General features: G+C 46.5%; 1 protein-coding gene across 1 annotated transcript in view; it reads right to left on the bottom strand.

Moving 5' to 3' along the window:
* Positions 1-15,569, bottom strand: part of LOC144108594 (uncharacterized) — a 109,761-nt gene that overhangs the window by 43,842 nt on the left and 50,350 nt on the right. Inside the window, exon 6 of the mRNA XM_077641792.1 lies at positions 8,060-8,265. Within this exon, the coding sequence (XP_077497918.1) occupies positions 8,060-8,265 (206 nt within the window). The remainder of the gene's footprint in view (positions 1-8,059; positions 8,266-15,569) is intronic.

Consider the following 15,569-nt stretch of genomic DNA (forward strand, 5'->3'; position numbering starts at 1 on the left):
CCTCGATTCTTCAGAGCATGCTCGATTGTCTCCATATTAAACTTCCTTATGTCGGCTACCTTGCACTCATCAACCTTCTCTATATTTCCTTATACCCTGCTCTTTCTCTTGCAACAACAAAATATGAGACAAATGTAAAAAACATGTCGCATCGTCGCCTCCTGCTCTCCATGACACTCGCTCAACGAGTACCACATGTGGCTGGGTAGGCAGTGAAAAGCCACAGAACCAGCTTGCCGAGGAAGCTTGCACGTTCAAGTGTGCGTCGTTCATAGTCTGCGCGCCAGGAAACCTCTGCCTGATTTGTTTTAAGAACTATCACGTAATTCAACAGCCTGGCCAGCAAGATTCGGTTATAGTGAAATGGGTTCAGAAAAGAATATCGTTCTTGGAGAGATTGCTACTCTGACCAAAAGCCAAAAAGCTCTGGGACGACTTCTGACTTCGTGCGCAAAAGAATGGCGCCTGCATTCTGACAGCTTTTTTTTTCGTCTTTGGTCCACATTTTCAATCAGCGAGGTGAAGTGTCGTGCGGCCCGACTTATGCTGCGCTCTTGAACACTTTTGTCGTCTATCGTTTGTGCAACACCAGTATCAGAAGCGCTTATTCTTATAGTGCAGGAGGCCTATCGGGGTATGTGTAATATTTGTGTACCGTTTCTCTTTTCCTTGTCCAATTGTAGGCGTGCAGAAAATGCGGAATAGCTGGTTACAGCAAATTTTCCAGCACGTTGTCTCTCAAATATTAACCCATGGACTTTTAGAAGAGTGCTGTCCTGCGGTTTTCAAGTTAGAATTTTGTCTCCCACGTTACACGCATGCGAAGCGACTTTGATAAACTACTTGCGTTTTTCCATAAAAAAAAGGTGTACTGAGGTTTCACCATTCAGCGCATTTTTAAAAACTGTGCAAACCGTCTTTACATGAAATATGTTATTCCATGCCGAAAAGAGCTTTGTTAAAAGTTGTATTGACGTACATAAACAGTAGATGCTACAATATGAGCGACAACTTTGCTTGAATAAAAAGAAAGTTATGAACTATAAATTAGAGTCGGAGTTTTGTTAGTGTAAAAACAGGTTTGTTTCGATTCAAAACTCTGATTATCTTCTTTTTCGAATTTGTTATATGCACTTCGGAATTCGAACACGGGAAATTTAGATCAGAAATTAGCCGTTACCTAGAAAGAAAATTGAGTAACTTCGATTCCAGATTTTTCAATTTATGTGGCCGTAGAAATGAAACATTGCGTAAAAATTATTTTATAAAATGTTTTGCGAGTATCTTCTCGCACGCTATGTGCCAAAAATTCATTGTATTATTTTAATTTTTGCCCCTCTCCTGCGATGGTCGTGCTTAGTCCTTGCAGGAATGTCGGGACATTATTCACTGACGAGGGCTGAGTATGGGCATATTGCCAGTGCAAATTTCGGGCCTTTATAAGTAGACTGCCTTAATATGGGCATTGTCCTAGCGCGAATGTCGAGCCATTGTGCATAGATCGGCCCAGACGGGCATAGTCCTGGCGCGAACGTCGGGCCACTGTTGACTGACTGACTGAACATAGGGCCTGTCTTGGAATGAGTGATGGGCCATTGTTAAAAACCGTCTCTGATTTCTCGAAAATTTATGTAGGACCAACGTTTATGCAAAAATTTTTGCCACACTTATGCCAATGCGCTGCCAATTTCTGTGCTGCTTGGGATAAAACGGGTCAAAAGAAGTGGAGTCATACTGGATCGTGTGTGCGGGAGACACCCAGATCCTCCGTGGTCGGCTGGTTGCAAATTCAACAAGGACACATGAACGGAGACGCTGGGCAATTACACGGAGCTGAGATCAGTAAAAACGAAGGGTGCGCAGGTGCAGGATGCCATCATGAATAACAATGGGGCTGAAAAGGACCTGACAATGAATAACTGGACGCAGGAGGAGTCCTGGCGCTGCTGGTCTATGATGCACAAAATCGCAGATGGCTAAAAGACAGGGGCCGGCTGTCTCCAGAGTCGGGTGGTTCCACCGGGTGACGAGAGAAGCAGCCGGCTTCTGGATGGAGGCGCCCAGACTTCGTTGAATATTCTTGGAGGCGCAACATCCAACGAGCAACCCCGCCTGTTTGGGCTTTTAGTGATGAAAGTCAACTAAATGCACAACTTGAAACTGATGGCCAATCAGGGGTTGAAATTAAACCAGGGCCTAATCTAATGCTAGACACTCCCGTTCTGTAAATAATTGGAATCTGTGGTACAAAGAATGTGGCTGGCATTGTCAATGACACATTCCTGACATTGGTGATTGGATCAGCAAGTGGATCAGAGAAGCAAAGGCTTCCTCTTATGCAGGGCGCAAGGTAAAAGGGGCGTCTTCCTAAAGGAGGCCAGTGGACGGATAAGCGATACTGGCAAACGTTCTGATGGTAACCGAGGAAATACGAGAAAAGGCAGAATAAAATACACTGTTTGGCAGAAGGTCCTAGGATCGCGTAGGGGCTCGATGATTACCATCGGGGTGACAAGTGCAGCTGTAGCACCCTCTTCGCTTTGGATGGTTGAAGTCCTCAGCTATAGTCAACTACAGAATGCTGTGTAGCTGTTGCGGTGCATCGCACCTCCGCCAGGAATATAATCACAAGAAATATATTTCGAAGTGGTATCTAAAACAAACCGAACTAATCTTTTGGTGAACATATCTTTTGTGGTTCCCCTTTTTGCCGCTAGAAGCGCATAGAGCGAACATTCTATGATACTTGTGAGGGAAGCTCTTTGTTGTTTGAGGCCAGGACGGGAGTTTTGCGGACTAAGACATATCGACTAAGGTACCACGAGATAGTCATGTTGTGCGTTTCGTTCGGAGAGGAGGAGGAAACGGCTTGACACTTGATACTTTTCGTAAAGGGCTTCACGCTACAGTGGAAAGCAGCGAGGCTGATTTATTCAAGGTATTGTGGTTTAAGGACAATGAAGGAAAAGCATATTTTAAGCTTTATCTGATTGGAGGCTAAAATCACAAGAGTAAAATTTCATAAGTCAAGGCGAGGCGGATTGAGCCACCGCCCGATTTAAACGGTCCATCCACCCATCCATCCATCCATCAGTAAGTCCGTCCGTCCGTCCGTCCGTCCGTCCGTCCGTCCGTATATCCATCCATCCATCCATCCATCCATCCATCCATCCATCCATCCATCCATCCATCCATCCATAAGTCCGTCCGTCCGTCCGTCCGTCCGTCCATCCATCCATCCATCCATCCATCCATCCATCCATCCGTCCATTCGTCCATCCGTCCGTCCGTCCGTCCGTCCGTCCATCCGTCCATCCATCCATCCATCCATCCATCCATCCGTCCGTCCAACCATCCATCCGTCCGTCCGTCCGTCCGTCTGTCCATCCGTCCGTCCGTCCGTCCATCCATCCATCCATCCATCCATCCATCCATCCATCCATCCATCCATCCATCCATCCATCCATCCATCCATCCATCCATCCATCCATCCATCCATCCATCCATCCATCCATCCATCCATCCATCCATCCGTCCGTCGATAATCAGTAAGCAGAGTGCCATCACTGAAGAGGGTCCGACTAGTTTCGGCAGAGTTTATAGTGACAACTGTTTTGTGTGAGTGTCGTTTTTGCAGTGGCTGATATTTGCAAACTGCATGCGGCGCGGAAATCCTGCTTTTCGCTTGGAAGAAACAGAAGAGAAGCTCCTCAAATGTTATAAATGGCGCAGAAGGGCGATGCTATGCGGAAAACTCAAGTGTTCCTGAATCAAATTCCTAATAAAAGTAAAAATCAAGCCAGTGAAAGTCTCTCATTTCACCTTGCCTCAAGAAAGCTTGTCAAGTGAAATCAAACCTCAAAACAATTATGCTTTGTTTTTTTTCTATGCGAGCAGGGCCTCCCATTCAGAGTTTGTCCCGCAGAGAGTTAACCAAGCAACAGTGTGCGGTGGAAGCAGCCTGATTTGTGGCAGTCGGGTGACCGGATTTTTTCATTATTACAAGCCTTGCTCACACAGTCCTGTCTGTATGACAATTCTTGACCAAAAATTTTATGACCCCTGTTCCTCACCCTCCATACACATCCGCCCTTGGCCAGTACTTTTTTTTCTTTCCTAGACAGAAAGACAAATGAAAGGAAAGCGTTTTGCTGATGTTGCAGACATCAAGAAAGAAACGACGGCGGCGCTGTGAAGGGTAACAAAAGATGAATTTAACGAATGCTCAAAAAATTGAATGAAAGATTAGACAAGTTTATTAGCGGAAGTGTTGAGCGCTCTGACCGGGATTGATGTTTCATGCTTAAAATGTGCATAAATAACTTCAAACAAAATTAAGTTGCGTTGCTCTTGAAAATGGGAATTGGGAGTGTGTACAGAGAGTGACTATCGATTGAGCCGAGAAGCAAATAGACGAGCTCCGCAGCGCCAGAACACACACTTCCTCCTGTTCGTCATTGACGCACAAACAAAGCAGTTAGGCCTCTTCGTTGTTTACACGTATGGCCACGCCAACGTTCACGCTTTAGCATTGTACTCCCTTCGAGGGGCACTTATACGTTTGTACATAAGCGCTGTTTACGGGAAATGTTTTCTATGACGCAATTGAACGGCAAAAGCATAAATTGTTCAGCACAGAAATAATTTAAAAGATGGTCTCGCTGGGTCATACACTACGCATCTTTAATTTAAGTAATGACGTAATACGTGGTGTATCAAGGCACATTCGATCGCAATGCCCTTCTGGTTTCTTGAGAGAATATTTTCAGGCATAATAAAGCTATCATTGTAAGCGTTCTTTTGTGACATTCAGGAACAAGTTTTTCTCAAAAGTTTTTTTTTTTCAATTTTTTGAGGTCATAGGGTTTCATTTCGGTATAGAGGGGCCGGTTTGGATTTGTAAGCATCTCTTCAGCGAGAACATAGCAGCCACCTATTTTTGTCGGGTAAACAGAACTCAATTTCTGTCTGCCATTGGGGCTAGTTTATTAACTGTCAGCTGTACTTGCCTGCCACAGCGGACATTTAGGAGGAAACGCACTCTACAACACATCAACGTAGACTGAACGCTAATTATAAATGATGTTGGAACTGTTCAAGGTATGGACTTTCTTTTTACAAAATCGTGTTCTGTGTTCAAAAAAATTATAGTAGCTCTGACTGAAGGGAATGGCGCGACATCAGTGGTTTATTTCTTGGCCATATATGCAGAACTGGTCATTCTTTAATTTGCATTCATAGATCACTGGGAGTCATTACACCACTCATAGCGCAGTCGTGCAGCGGTTAAACCATGCGCCACTGCCCTGCGGTGCCAAAGTGCGGCACCGGTGCTGCTTGTGCGTCCTGCGATGTGGCCAGTTTGCTCGCAATCCGGTAGGCAGGTTGTGATGACGCCTCAAAAGTGGCGTTACTTAGGTGGCCCATCTCGTTTATTTTCTGGGAATCTATTGCTCACAATGCCGACCACGCAGCCAAAGCCGCATTTTCTATACAACAGAAGCCTGACCACTACCACAATAGAACAACGATTAAGTATTCACAATCCTATGGGAATTTCCTTAAAAAGGAATTAGCTAGTCATATGTAAAATGAAAGCTCCGCGAGCAATCTGCCAAGGATGCCTAGTTATGTTGCGTTTGAGAATTCCAAACACCCACGGGGTATCATAGGCTTTCTCAATACTGAAGACAGCTAAGCAGCGTTGATGTATGTGCATACGCGCTTCTAGAACATATTTTAAATGTGAACAGTATGAGTAGTTCTCTATCAGGTTTTTATATCCGCATTGATGAATTCCGAGTAGCAAAGGCTAATGCCTCGCTTTGTTAGGAGCTCGAAAAAGGCCTAATCTAGGGCCGTGGTTAATATTATCACGTAGTGGTGATGTGAGTGCAGAGGTAAGGAATACAAAAAAGTAGGCTTGAAAAAATGTTTATTGGGCAGACTCGCGCCCGCAGAAACTGAGACTCGGCGGCAGCGATAGCCACAAGCGTGCTCGGCGGTCGACGAATCGAACACTCGCCAATCTCGGGCGTGATAAATAAAGAAGGCAACGATATTTCGAGATGCAGCCGGCAAAGTAAAAGCAATAGTCTGCAGTAAAGTAGCGTCGCCTATGCCTGGTGCGATCAATCGAGATAAATCGTGTCACGTCTTGCATCAAAAACAAAGCGATGAAGCCGCGTGCCGGCAGCTTTCAAGAACGAACAGCCAGCCATTGTAAAGCTTTGCGTCAACATGATATTGCGAAAGCTTTCAGAATATTTGTGCCACTATAAATTTTAGGGCAGGTTGACGGAAAAAAAGCATTTTCCTCAACTGTTCCGTACTCTCTGTGGCATCCATATTTTGGTGAAAATTTCTAAAAGTGCTTCTACCGCACTCTCAAATATATGGGTCAGCATTTCGTTATGCAATTCGTCGGGCACTGCATGAATTTATTTACCGGCAGACAATACAGTATGAAATTTTAGCAGTTTTTTCAGGTCAATAAAAGGTTCAGCTCTGCAAATATCCAGTGCACCCGTTTTCTTCCCAGACCCACCAGTCTGCCACATACCCCGTAACCACCATATCCCACCCGCTCTGCGGGAACGTACACACACACACACACACACACACACACACACACACACACACACACACACACACACACACACACACACACACACACACACACACACACACACACACACACACACACACACACACACACACACACACACACACACACACACACACACACACACACACACACACACACACACACACACACACACACACACACACACACACACACACACACACACACACACACACACACACACACACACACACACACACACACACACACACACACACACACACACACACACACACACACACACACACACACACACACACACACACACACGCACACACACACGCGCACACACACACGCACACACACACGCACACACACACACACACACACACACACACACACACACACACACACACACACACACACACACACACACACACACACACACACACGCGCGCGCGCGCGCGCGCGCACGCACGCAGGTTGCTTCTAATCCTATGCGTAAGGCCATCATCCCTATTGGCAAATTGCTGCCGTGGCCTACACACAGGCGCGCCACGCTGAAGCCGCTGGCTACACACCATGCACCTTCCTCTATCGGTCCCTCCCTACGTCAAGGCCTCAACCAACTGGTTTTTACTTCTCTCTACCCGCCACATTCATCCTAGAAGGCCACACAGTTCGCGAGACATTTACTTACTTCGTCACTCTTCTCCCCGTACCCAGATACTTGCTGAAAACAGGCTCCTATGCATTTAGTGCCTCTCTAGTCCCCAAAACTAGGTTGGCCATGGATGCAGCACTCGCCGACTTAAGTCCGCGACCCATAACAATGCGGTGGATCCTTGATCACAGGTTCATTCCAGGCAATGAGCTGGCTTACTTGCTTTTCGGCGCTACTATGCAACGGATGCCGATGATATTATCGATGAGCTCATCGATGACGGAGACGAAAAAAAAAATTAAACTCACTTTCTTCCCGAATGCTACACGCATCGAAAGTGGCGTTTAGGTAATCTATCTGTGCCATAACCATTCGCAGCGATGCGCGAAGCTCGCATCCATCTCCAAATACTGTTCAGTCTCCCTCACGCACCAACTAATATTTGACAATGTACTCGTATCTCACCCCAGTGCTCCAACTGCTCACACATATATGCAGATATAGAGCCATTCATTGAACAGTGACACACAGCCATCCAGTAACCCGCATGCCCTTTAATTCCCACCGGCACCGTGGTTCCCCTAGCTTCCTTCATGGGCTGTGATTATTCTAGTGCCCCTGTCTCTTTGGCCCAGGACATACATACTTTCGTGGCCCCCACAGCCATCTACTGACACAGCACTGCAACTAGTTAGGGACAAACTCGTCCATTTGTGAAAGACAGCTGCCAAAAAGCAAGGGAAGAGAATGTTTAACCAAAATTTAGCAGCTTTCCACACGTTTATAAAAAGGTGAGCAGGAGCACTCACCTGCATATGGTTAGTTTGAAACACCTTTTCCAAAGGAATATGAGAAATACCAAAGGCATGGAGGTGGAGGTGTGTATATGATAGCAATGGATACCTTTTAAAATAATTCTTTCTGTAGGATACAATCGTTGGAAAGTACCACACCCAGTATATGTAGTCCACGTATTTTTTAAAATTGGCATCACCGCCGTCTTCGAAGTCAATGCCTGAAAGGCAAAATTACGCATAAACTCAAATTAGGCATCTAATGCGCTGAGAAATTGTTCACCCATTATAGAAAAGTGTGGAAAAATGAAAATGAGTCAAATGTATCTATAATGCATGGTTCCGTTATACGTAGCATATATTACCTTGCATCTTATAAACGTTATTACGCTTTTACGAACAATAGCTTTCGTAAATACGATACAGGTTTCCCATTGAGTTTTTGCAAGTATTACAAGCGGGCAAGAACCACGTAGCGGCGTTTTCAGCACCATACAGGCTTGTTCTGAGTGCAAATTTTTGATCGGGGTCATAATACGCAACATTTATCGGGAGAAAGTGCAGCGCTTTCCCTTTCGTGGCAGTCACATCTAAAAAGAGAAAAATTAAAGCCTTAATTCTGCCACATAATGCTTTGATGATGTCATTACTTCAGACCTTTGAAAAATGTGCGTTTTTCAGCCATATAGTAGTTGCCAGTGCGTACTTTGGAATAGGTGCTCTCACGACAATAGTGTGGCAGCACAGTTGAAGCTGTTCGTGGTAATTGCAGATGCAAGTGATAAGTACTGAAAGCTATCCTCGTTCCCTATTGTAAGAGTCTTGCTGTGCAGATTTGCATAGAACACCGCTTAGTGGAATAAAATACCTTGTATGCATTGCCCTGTTGTAAGCTGCCGGTAAGAATAAAACGAGAGCCGCCTTATGCGTGACATGTAAAATTTCATTCTTTTACCGACTTTTCGACGACGTAATGCCGGCCATACAAACACTACTACGAAAGAAGCAAACACTGCTTAGTCTTTCGATCTCCTCAGCTGTTTTCTTTTATTTTTGCTTACCACACACCTGCGTGGTTATAAACACAAAAAGATTTTGTACACAAGCAGGTTTCCCTGCTACGGTGTTGGACTCAGAGGTGAGGTGAGGCAGCTAATAAATTTAAAGCGAAAACATAACTACGTCACGTTCCTCGAATTTCGCCAACTGCGTCGCTTTGGCCTTCAGTGATTTTCTGCCGCTCTGACGCTGCACTAGCTCGACCATGTGAATAGCCATGTCATTCGCCGCGGTGATTCCGCCGCTGGCGTGCGCGCTCTCTCCGCCGCGCATGCGCTCTCCCGCTGCAGACCGGACGACTTCTCGCGCGCTTGGCCCCGGTTTAGAGGAGCGCATCGTTCGCCTATAGGCAGTGCACGCTTCCCCACGGATCAGAGCGAAGCTTAGCCTTCTCGGAACTTTACGCAGAGGACCTTGCAACGTCGTCAGCAACCGACATCTTACCATGCTGCGTATATGACCTTCTTTCGCTTTGTATAATTAGGTTCAGAAAAGTTGAAACTTTAGCAATTTTTAGGCTTTCCAGAGTGTGTGCAGTTACCATTAAGCAAAAGTGTCTACCTCACTGAATGTTGCGGCCAGAATGTTGCTCCCGTTACTGAGACATAACAGCCCAGGGAAAATGCATACACGGCCTTGGCAACGTTAGCAAGGGCAGGACAGTCCTAGGACGGTATATTGATACGTCGCTCTGCCTCTACCTTCTCACCGTCGTTTTCACGCAAAACATAAATATTGGCGTCTTGTTTGACAATAGTAATCCTTTAATAACCTACTAATTTTCCTGTTCCGTGCATTAGAATTCAATACCGGAGTTTCAGAATGTCTTTGGGCAGTTCTTTCACGGCACTACATTTTGATTTTCAATTTGCGCGGTTAAACAGTTGTGCCCTGCTTTTGCCTAACACACCTGAGGTATTGATTAAAAGTTTGCAATATAAATTTTGCGGCTTCTTATGTTTTGAACTAATTTTGTGCATTCAATGTCGTAGATATAATAAAAGATATACGCAATATTGTTGTGATCTCTCTGTTGCTAGTTTTTGCAGTGATTTCGGAAGTTTTAGCAACTTCCATATAACAAGTATACACCCCGATTATCCTAATGCCATTGACAAAAAACACATAGCTACTTTTCTTTCCCGTGAAATAAATAGTTGATACAATGACTAGCATTACATATATTTTTATTCTTCACAATAGGAAAGAAAAAGGAATACCATGTTATAACTTCGCAAAAATATTTTGAGGAAGCAGTTCAGTGCATCGCATTAAAGTAATTTATATATGGCTGAACTGAGTGCTTGAAAAACATTGAGGGGCATAATCAATTATTTTCTAGATCCGGCTGATCAAAAATCCAAGCACGCCGTGAATATGGTATCTTTTTGCCTAGACACCGCAACATTGCTCTGGACGCAAAATATTAGCCACAAATAAAATCATAGGGAGAGTCGCAAAAACAGAACACATTTGTAGGTTATCACCATATATTCCAGGCTGAGAGGCATTGCACAAATATCACTCAATGAAATAGTAAAGAGAGAAATTGTGCCATACTTCCAAAATGAAAATGTTACTAAACATTTCAGCGCCTGCGGATGAGATTGGCTTCATGAGCATCTAGGCACTAGTTTTGAGCCTACTGCAGTGACTGAAACTGTACCGGGGCAGAACTCATTTTTTTCTTGCCGTCCACTGCAGTCTTAACAATTTTGCAGCCCCTCTCTACGTGTAGCCCAGCTGTCCGATATGTTAAATTTCCTACTTTCGTAAAAACATTCTTTCGCTTCAGCGAAAAGTAGTTGCTGTTTTGCTCACCCCTTTCGTGTGGACATCTGATTCGTTTAGATTTCCAGCTTGCGAGCATGGAGTTTTGAAAATGATTGTTGGCCAGAGCGAACAGATTTCGTTCTATTGTGAATGTTTTGAACAAGCAGGCGTTCTTGCCAGCTGATAGAGTGCGACGGCTACGTTTACAAAAATTTTCTATACTTCACGCAGTTCGTTTGAACTCACTGCCTTTGTTGTTCTTTGGTGAGCGCCTTTGAGTACACTAAAACGTCTGATGTGACCCCTGTTGCTTGCACTTCTACGAAGATTGATTTTTGTCTGTTGCGAGCAAGTAGGCATTTAATGTCTTCCTCACTACAGTCGAACTATTTTGGCGATTGCAAACCCGAGGGCAGAGTTTATGAGCAATTAAGAAAACCATTATCTTTTGATTTCGTCCCTGTACAAGAAAACACATTACTTTTGCTGCAGTGTAGCCTGCTATGAATATAAGGCCCTCTAATAAACTCCTGGGACAAAACACCTAACTTTGCATGGGATGTGGCAAATAACCAGAAGTAATCAATAAGCACTTGGATAAAATTAGGAGGCCGGGAGGGTTCACCTGCACAGAATTAACAAATGTGTTGGGAGCTGGGTGCCTTTTTTCTAGTTTTTTTTGCCTACCAAGGCTCATTTGGAAAATTTTAAGCCTTTATGAGAGGATAAACCTTACACCCAATTGTACAGAATTGATTTATGTCCTACGCTAAAAACATCCTGGTTGCCTAAATCAATCCGGATGCTGTTATTATGGCAATTAATTGAACATCGCGTGTCTCTGTGTGTGAGTTTGTGTGTGGGGGGCGAGTTAAGAGGTGCATAAGCAGCTAAGGCTATCATGCGCCAAACATAGCGCTTGCAATATCTCATTGCTGTGCTGGCAGACTAGCTCAGATAAAAAATGTATTTGCCGATGACAGTTTCAACTTTCAGCAATGTAGCTAATCATGATGTCTTATTTCATTCTCTCCAAAAAGCAAGCGGCTGTGGAGAGGGTGGTGTTTGCTGTAAAATGATGTGAAATACTATTTTCTTAGTATTTCTAGTTTTTAGCATGAACATTAAGTATGGCTTAATGTGACACCTTTATAACGCTCACAAAGGTGATATTCTTGTTTAGTGGGTGCGAGGTTATGCCAAAGATATGTCGAATGCGAAGAAGACACGGCACATCTTCAATAAAGCATTTCTGGCATCTTAAACACTTCAACTCGACAAGGAGCGGCTTCACCAGTCGCAGTTTGTTGATTTCTCCATCCCATCTGGACAACCACTTTATTAGTTTACTCTCCGCCTGTTTTAAGTGATCGGTATTCGGAATATTTACTTTCCCTCTTGTGCTTTTCTGAGCCCATGCCACCACAATCTTCAGCTCTTTCATTACTGTCCATGTAAGGACGGGTCGAGGCCCACCATAATTTTATTTCTCTACATCTTTCGGCTGTTTCCATGCTGTGGATTACATCTACAACTAACGAGTGTACAGTGTTTCTTGAGTGTTCATCATCATCATCAACCTGCCTACACCCACTGCAGGGCAAAGGCCTCTCCCATGTCTCTCCAATTATTCATGCCCATTGCCAGCTGCGCCCACCATATGCCTACAAACGTCTTAACCTCATCCGCCCACCCGACTTTCTGCCACCCTCTGCTAAGCTCGCCTTCTCTTGGAATCCACTCCATTGCCCTCAAGGACCAGCGGTTATCTTCTCTTCGCATTACATGCCCTGCCCAAGCCCATTTCTTGCACTTGATTTCGACTAGGATGTCATTCATTCGCGTTTTTTCCTTCACCTACTCTGTCCACTACCAGTCCGGATCATAAGGAAAACAACTAGAAAAATAAAAATGGAGTGCAACACATATGCCAGATTCTCTCAGATCATGAATGGCAGTTTGCACATGTCGCTCAAAAAAAATATACAGCACTTATATCTTACCGTTGCTCACTTATGGGGCAGAAATGTGGAGAGTAACGGACAGGGTTCAGTTTAAGTTCAGAAAACCGCAGCGAGCTATGGAAAGAAAAATGAGTACAGCAGTTTTCTATCAGTTAGGGAGTCTGAGTTGAAACTGTCATTAATCTTCACTTGTTACGTTTTTGGAATCAATGCAGACTGCAAAACAATCGGTTGCAAAGATTAATCGGCGTTTACCTAGTTGGCTACTTTATTTCTACACTGCACCTGCAAGATAAATGGTAGTTTTTTAACCTTGAAGTGCGCAGTATTCTTGTTATGATGTGCTCCTGTGGGGATTGTTCCTTATGAATTCGTGTAATGAATGATGATTGCAAACTGCGGGGAATTCGTACTGTGGAGGATGCAGTTTGGGCTTGTGTGCCATACCTGGTGATGTATCGAGTAACTCTGGTTCAAAGCGTTTATCCTGAAATCGCAGTAGTCAGTGCCTGATTGCTTATGGTTTATTACCAGTTCTGTTATTACGAGTGCTGTTCTATGCGCGCACTGGGTGACTGTGGAAAAGCAGAGGTGCTCAGGAAAGGATTAAATACTAAAGACGCACGCGGATGTCTGCAAAGTTCTATATTCTCGGGGAGGATGATTGGTTTAAACATAAACGGTAGCTTGTGGGGGTTTGACCTGGGGAGATAAGTACGTTCTCCCCACTCAATCGCGGCTGACACGGTTGAAAGCCGCCCGAACCCCACCCCGTGATCGCGTACGCTACCGAGCGCTCGCCGACCACGGCGGACCTTGCTCTGGGGGAACAAAGGAACGACACACTGGCTGACACAAAAAGTCATTTATTGCTACAGCAACAATAACGCCAGCTAGCAACAAGGCACGCTAATGAATCGAGGTCGTCCGACTCACCAGCAAGGTTCCGAGCGAATGTTCGCCTGCGCTACGGCAAGGGATATAAACTCCGCAGGCCGGAAGGGACGAGTACGGGAGCCTGTCTCCCCGTCGCTTCTTCGCCCCGCCGGCGAAGAGCGGAGCCGCCAGCGACGCGTCCGCTTAACCCGACGATCCCCGCCGAAGCCCCGAAGCCCCATCCCGCGCGCGGGCTTTGGCAGTCTCCGCGCAGCGATGCTGGCGCCCTCTCTTGCCAATTAAGGTAACTCACAAGGGAATCCGCTCAGCCTCGAGGTGAGACCGCCGCTGCACGGTGCCTCGCGGGAAAGCAAACTCAGGGGGCTGCAGGGCAGGTCCCCACATCCCCCCAACCTTAAATAGACCCACGCGCCTGAAAGTACATGCTATGGAGGAGTCTCCTGGTCTTCATGTCCTTGAGGCACGTCTTGTAGCGGAGGTCAGGCCGACAGCGTCCACGCAGACTTCCGCGGTATTCCGAAGGCGGCGTGAAGGTCTCCGCTGGGACGACTCGCATGGCCCGCGGACTACCGTGTCCGCAGGCCCGCGAATCGAAGGCCGGTGGGAAAACTGCAGGTCAGGATCCTGCAGTAGTCGCCAGGGCAGCAGCAGCCGGAGGTGACTGCTGACTGGTCTCGCCACAGCTGCCTCGGATGGATGCGGCGAACAGGATACAGGCCGCTCCGTCGCAGCAGGTGGCAGCAAGACGATGTGCGCCGGACAGCAAGCCTGGGTGGCTCCACCGGATCTGCAAAATTTCCGAAATGCTCTCGGCGTGCCTTTAACGTAGGTCACGGGAGGGGAAACGGCATCCGCAAGGGCCTCGTGGCACAATGCCTAACTCGCTAGCAAAACGTGTCGGCGGCTGTGCAAACTCAAAGTTCGAGTGAACAAAGCCCTTTTTTGAGTTGAACGAGACTGCTCAGTTCTTGCGAGGATACAAAAAAAAGCGGACGGGCAGCAAAGTGCGCCCCCTCTCAACGACACGGTCCGGTGGTCGCGTCTCTTTTAACGTGGTGCAGGCAGCTCCGAAATCCTCAGCCTAACTACTCCTCCGACAACGACCGTGACCACAACAAATACCCGAAACGGGTTTTGTGCGCGCAAGCCGCGAGGAGACGTCAGCTTTGTGGGGTGGTCCTACCCCGCTTACTGCACAAAGCAGCTCCTGAGCGGTCGGCGCCCACCGTATCGGACGGTGTCGGAGCGCCCGGTGCCGAGCTGCAATACCAGCGAGCTCGTAGCGGCACCTGTGGCCCCAGGCCACCCGGCTACCGGAGCCGCGACTCCCAGAGTCAAAAAAGATACAGTAGAGAAAATATATACAGAAACTCGGACCACCCACGCGGCTTCCGTACTCAATCGCTTCGGGCTCGGCGACTCCGCGGGCGCTAGGCCTCGCGCTCCCTCGATGCGGACCAAGTGATTCTCACGAAGAAACTCCAGGGAAAAGAAAATGTGCTGAGAATGTCGAAAAGTTCAAACATGCTGCAGCGCAATACACCTCGCACTCAAGAAAGCATGCCGCAGGTCCTAGCGATCAAAATTCACTCTAGGCCTAGCACTTGTCAAGTCCGGACAAAGAGCGTTCCTCGAACCGAACCGACAGTCGTCCAATGTTCCAAGAGCAGGCCCCACGTTGGGCTGCCAGATGTGGGGTTTGAATTGGGGAGATAAGTACGTTCTCCCCACTCAATCGCGGCTGACACGGTTCAAAGCCGCCCGGACACCACCCCGTGATCGCGTACGCTACCGAGCGCTCGCCGACCACGGCGGGCCTTGCTCTGGGGGAA

The sequence above is a fragment of the Amblyomma americanum genome, chromosome 10 (genome assembly GCF_052857255.1).
Source record: "Amblyomma americanum isolate KBUSLIRL-KWMA chromosome 10, ASM5285725v1, whole genome shotgun sequence".
Lineage (NCBI taxonomy): Eukaryota > Metazoa > Arthropoda > Arachnida > Ixodida > Ixodidae > Amblyomma > Amblyomma americanum.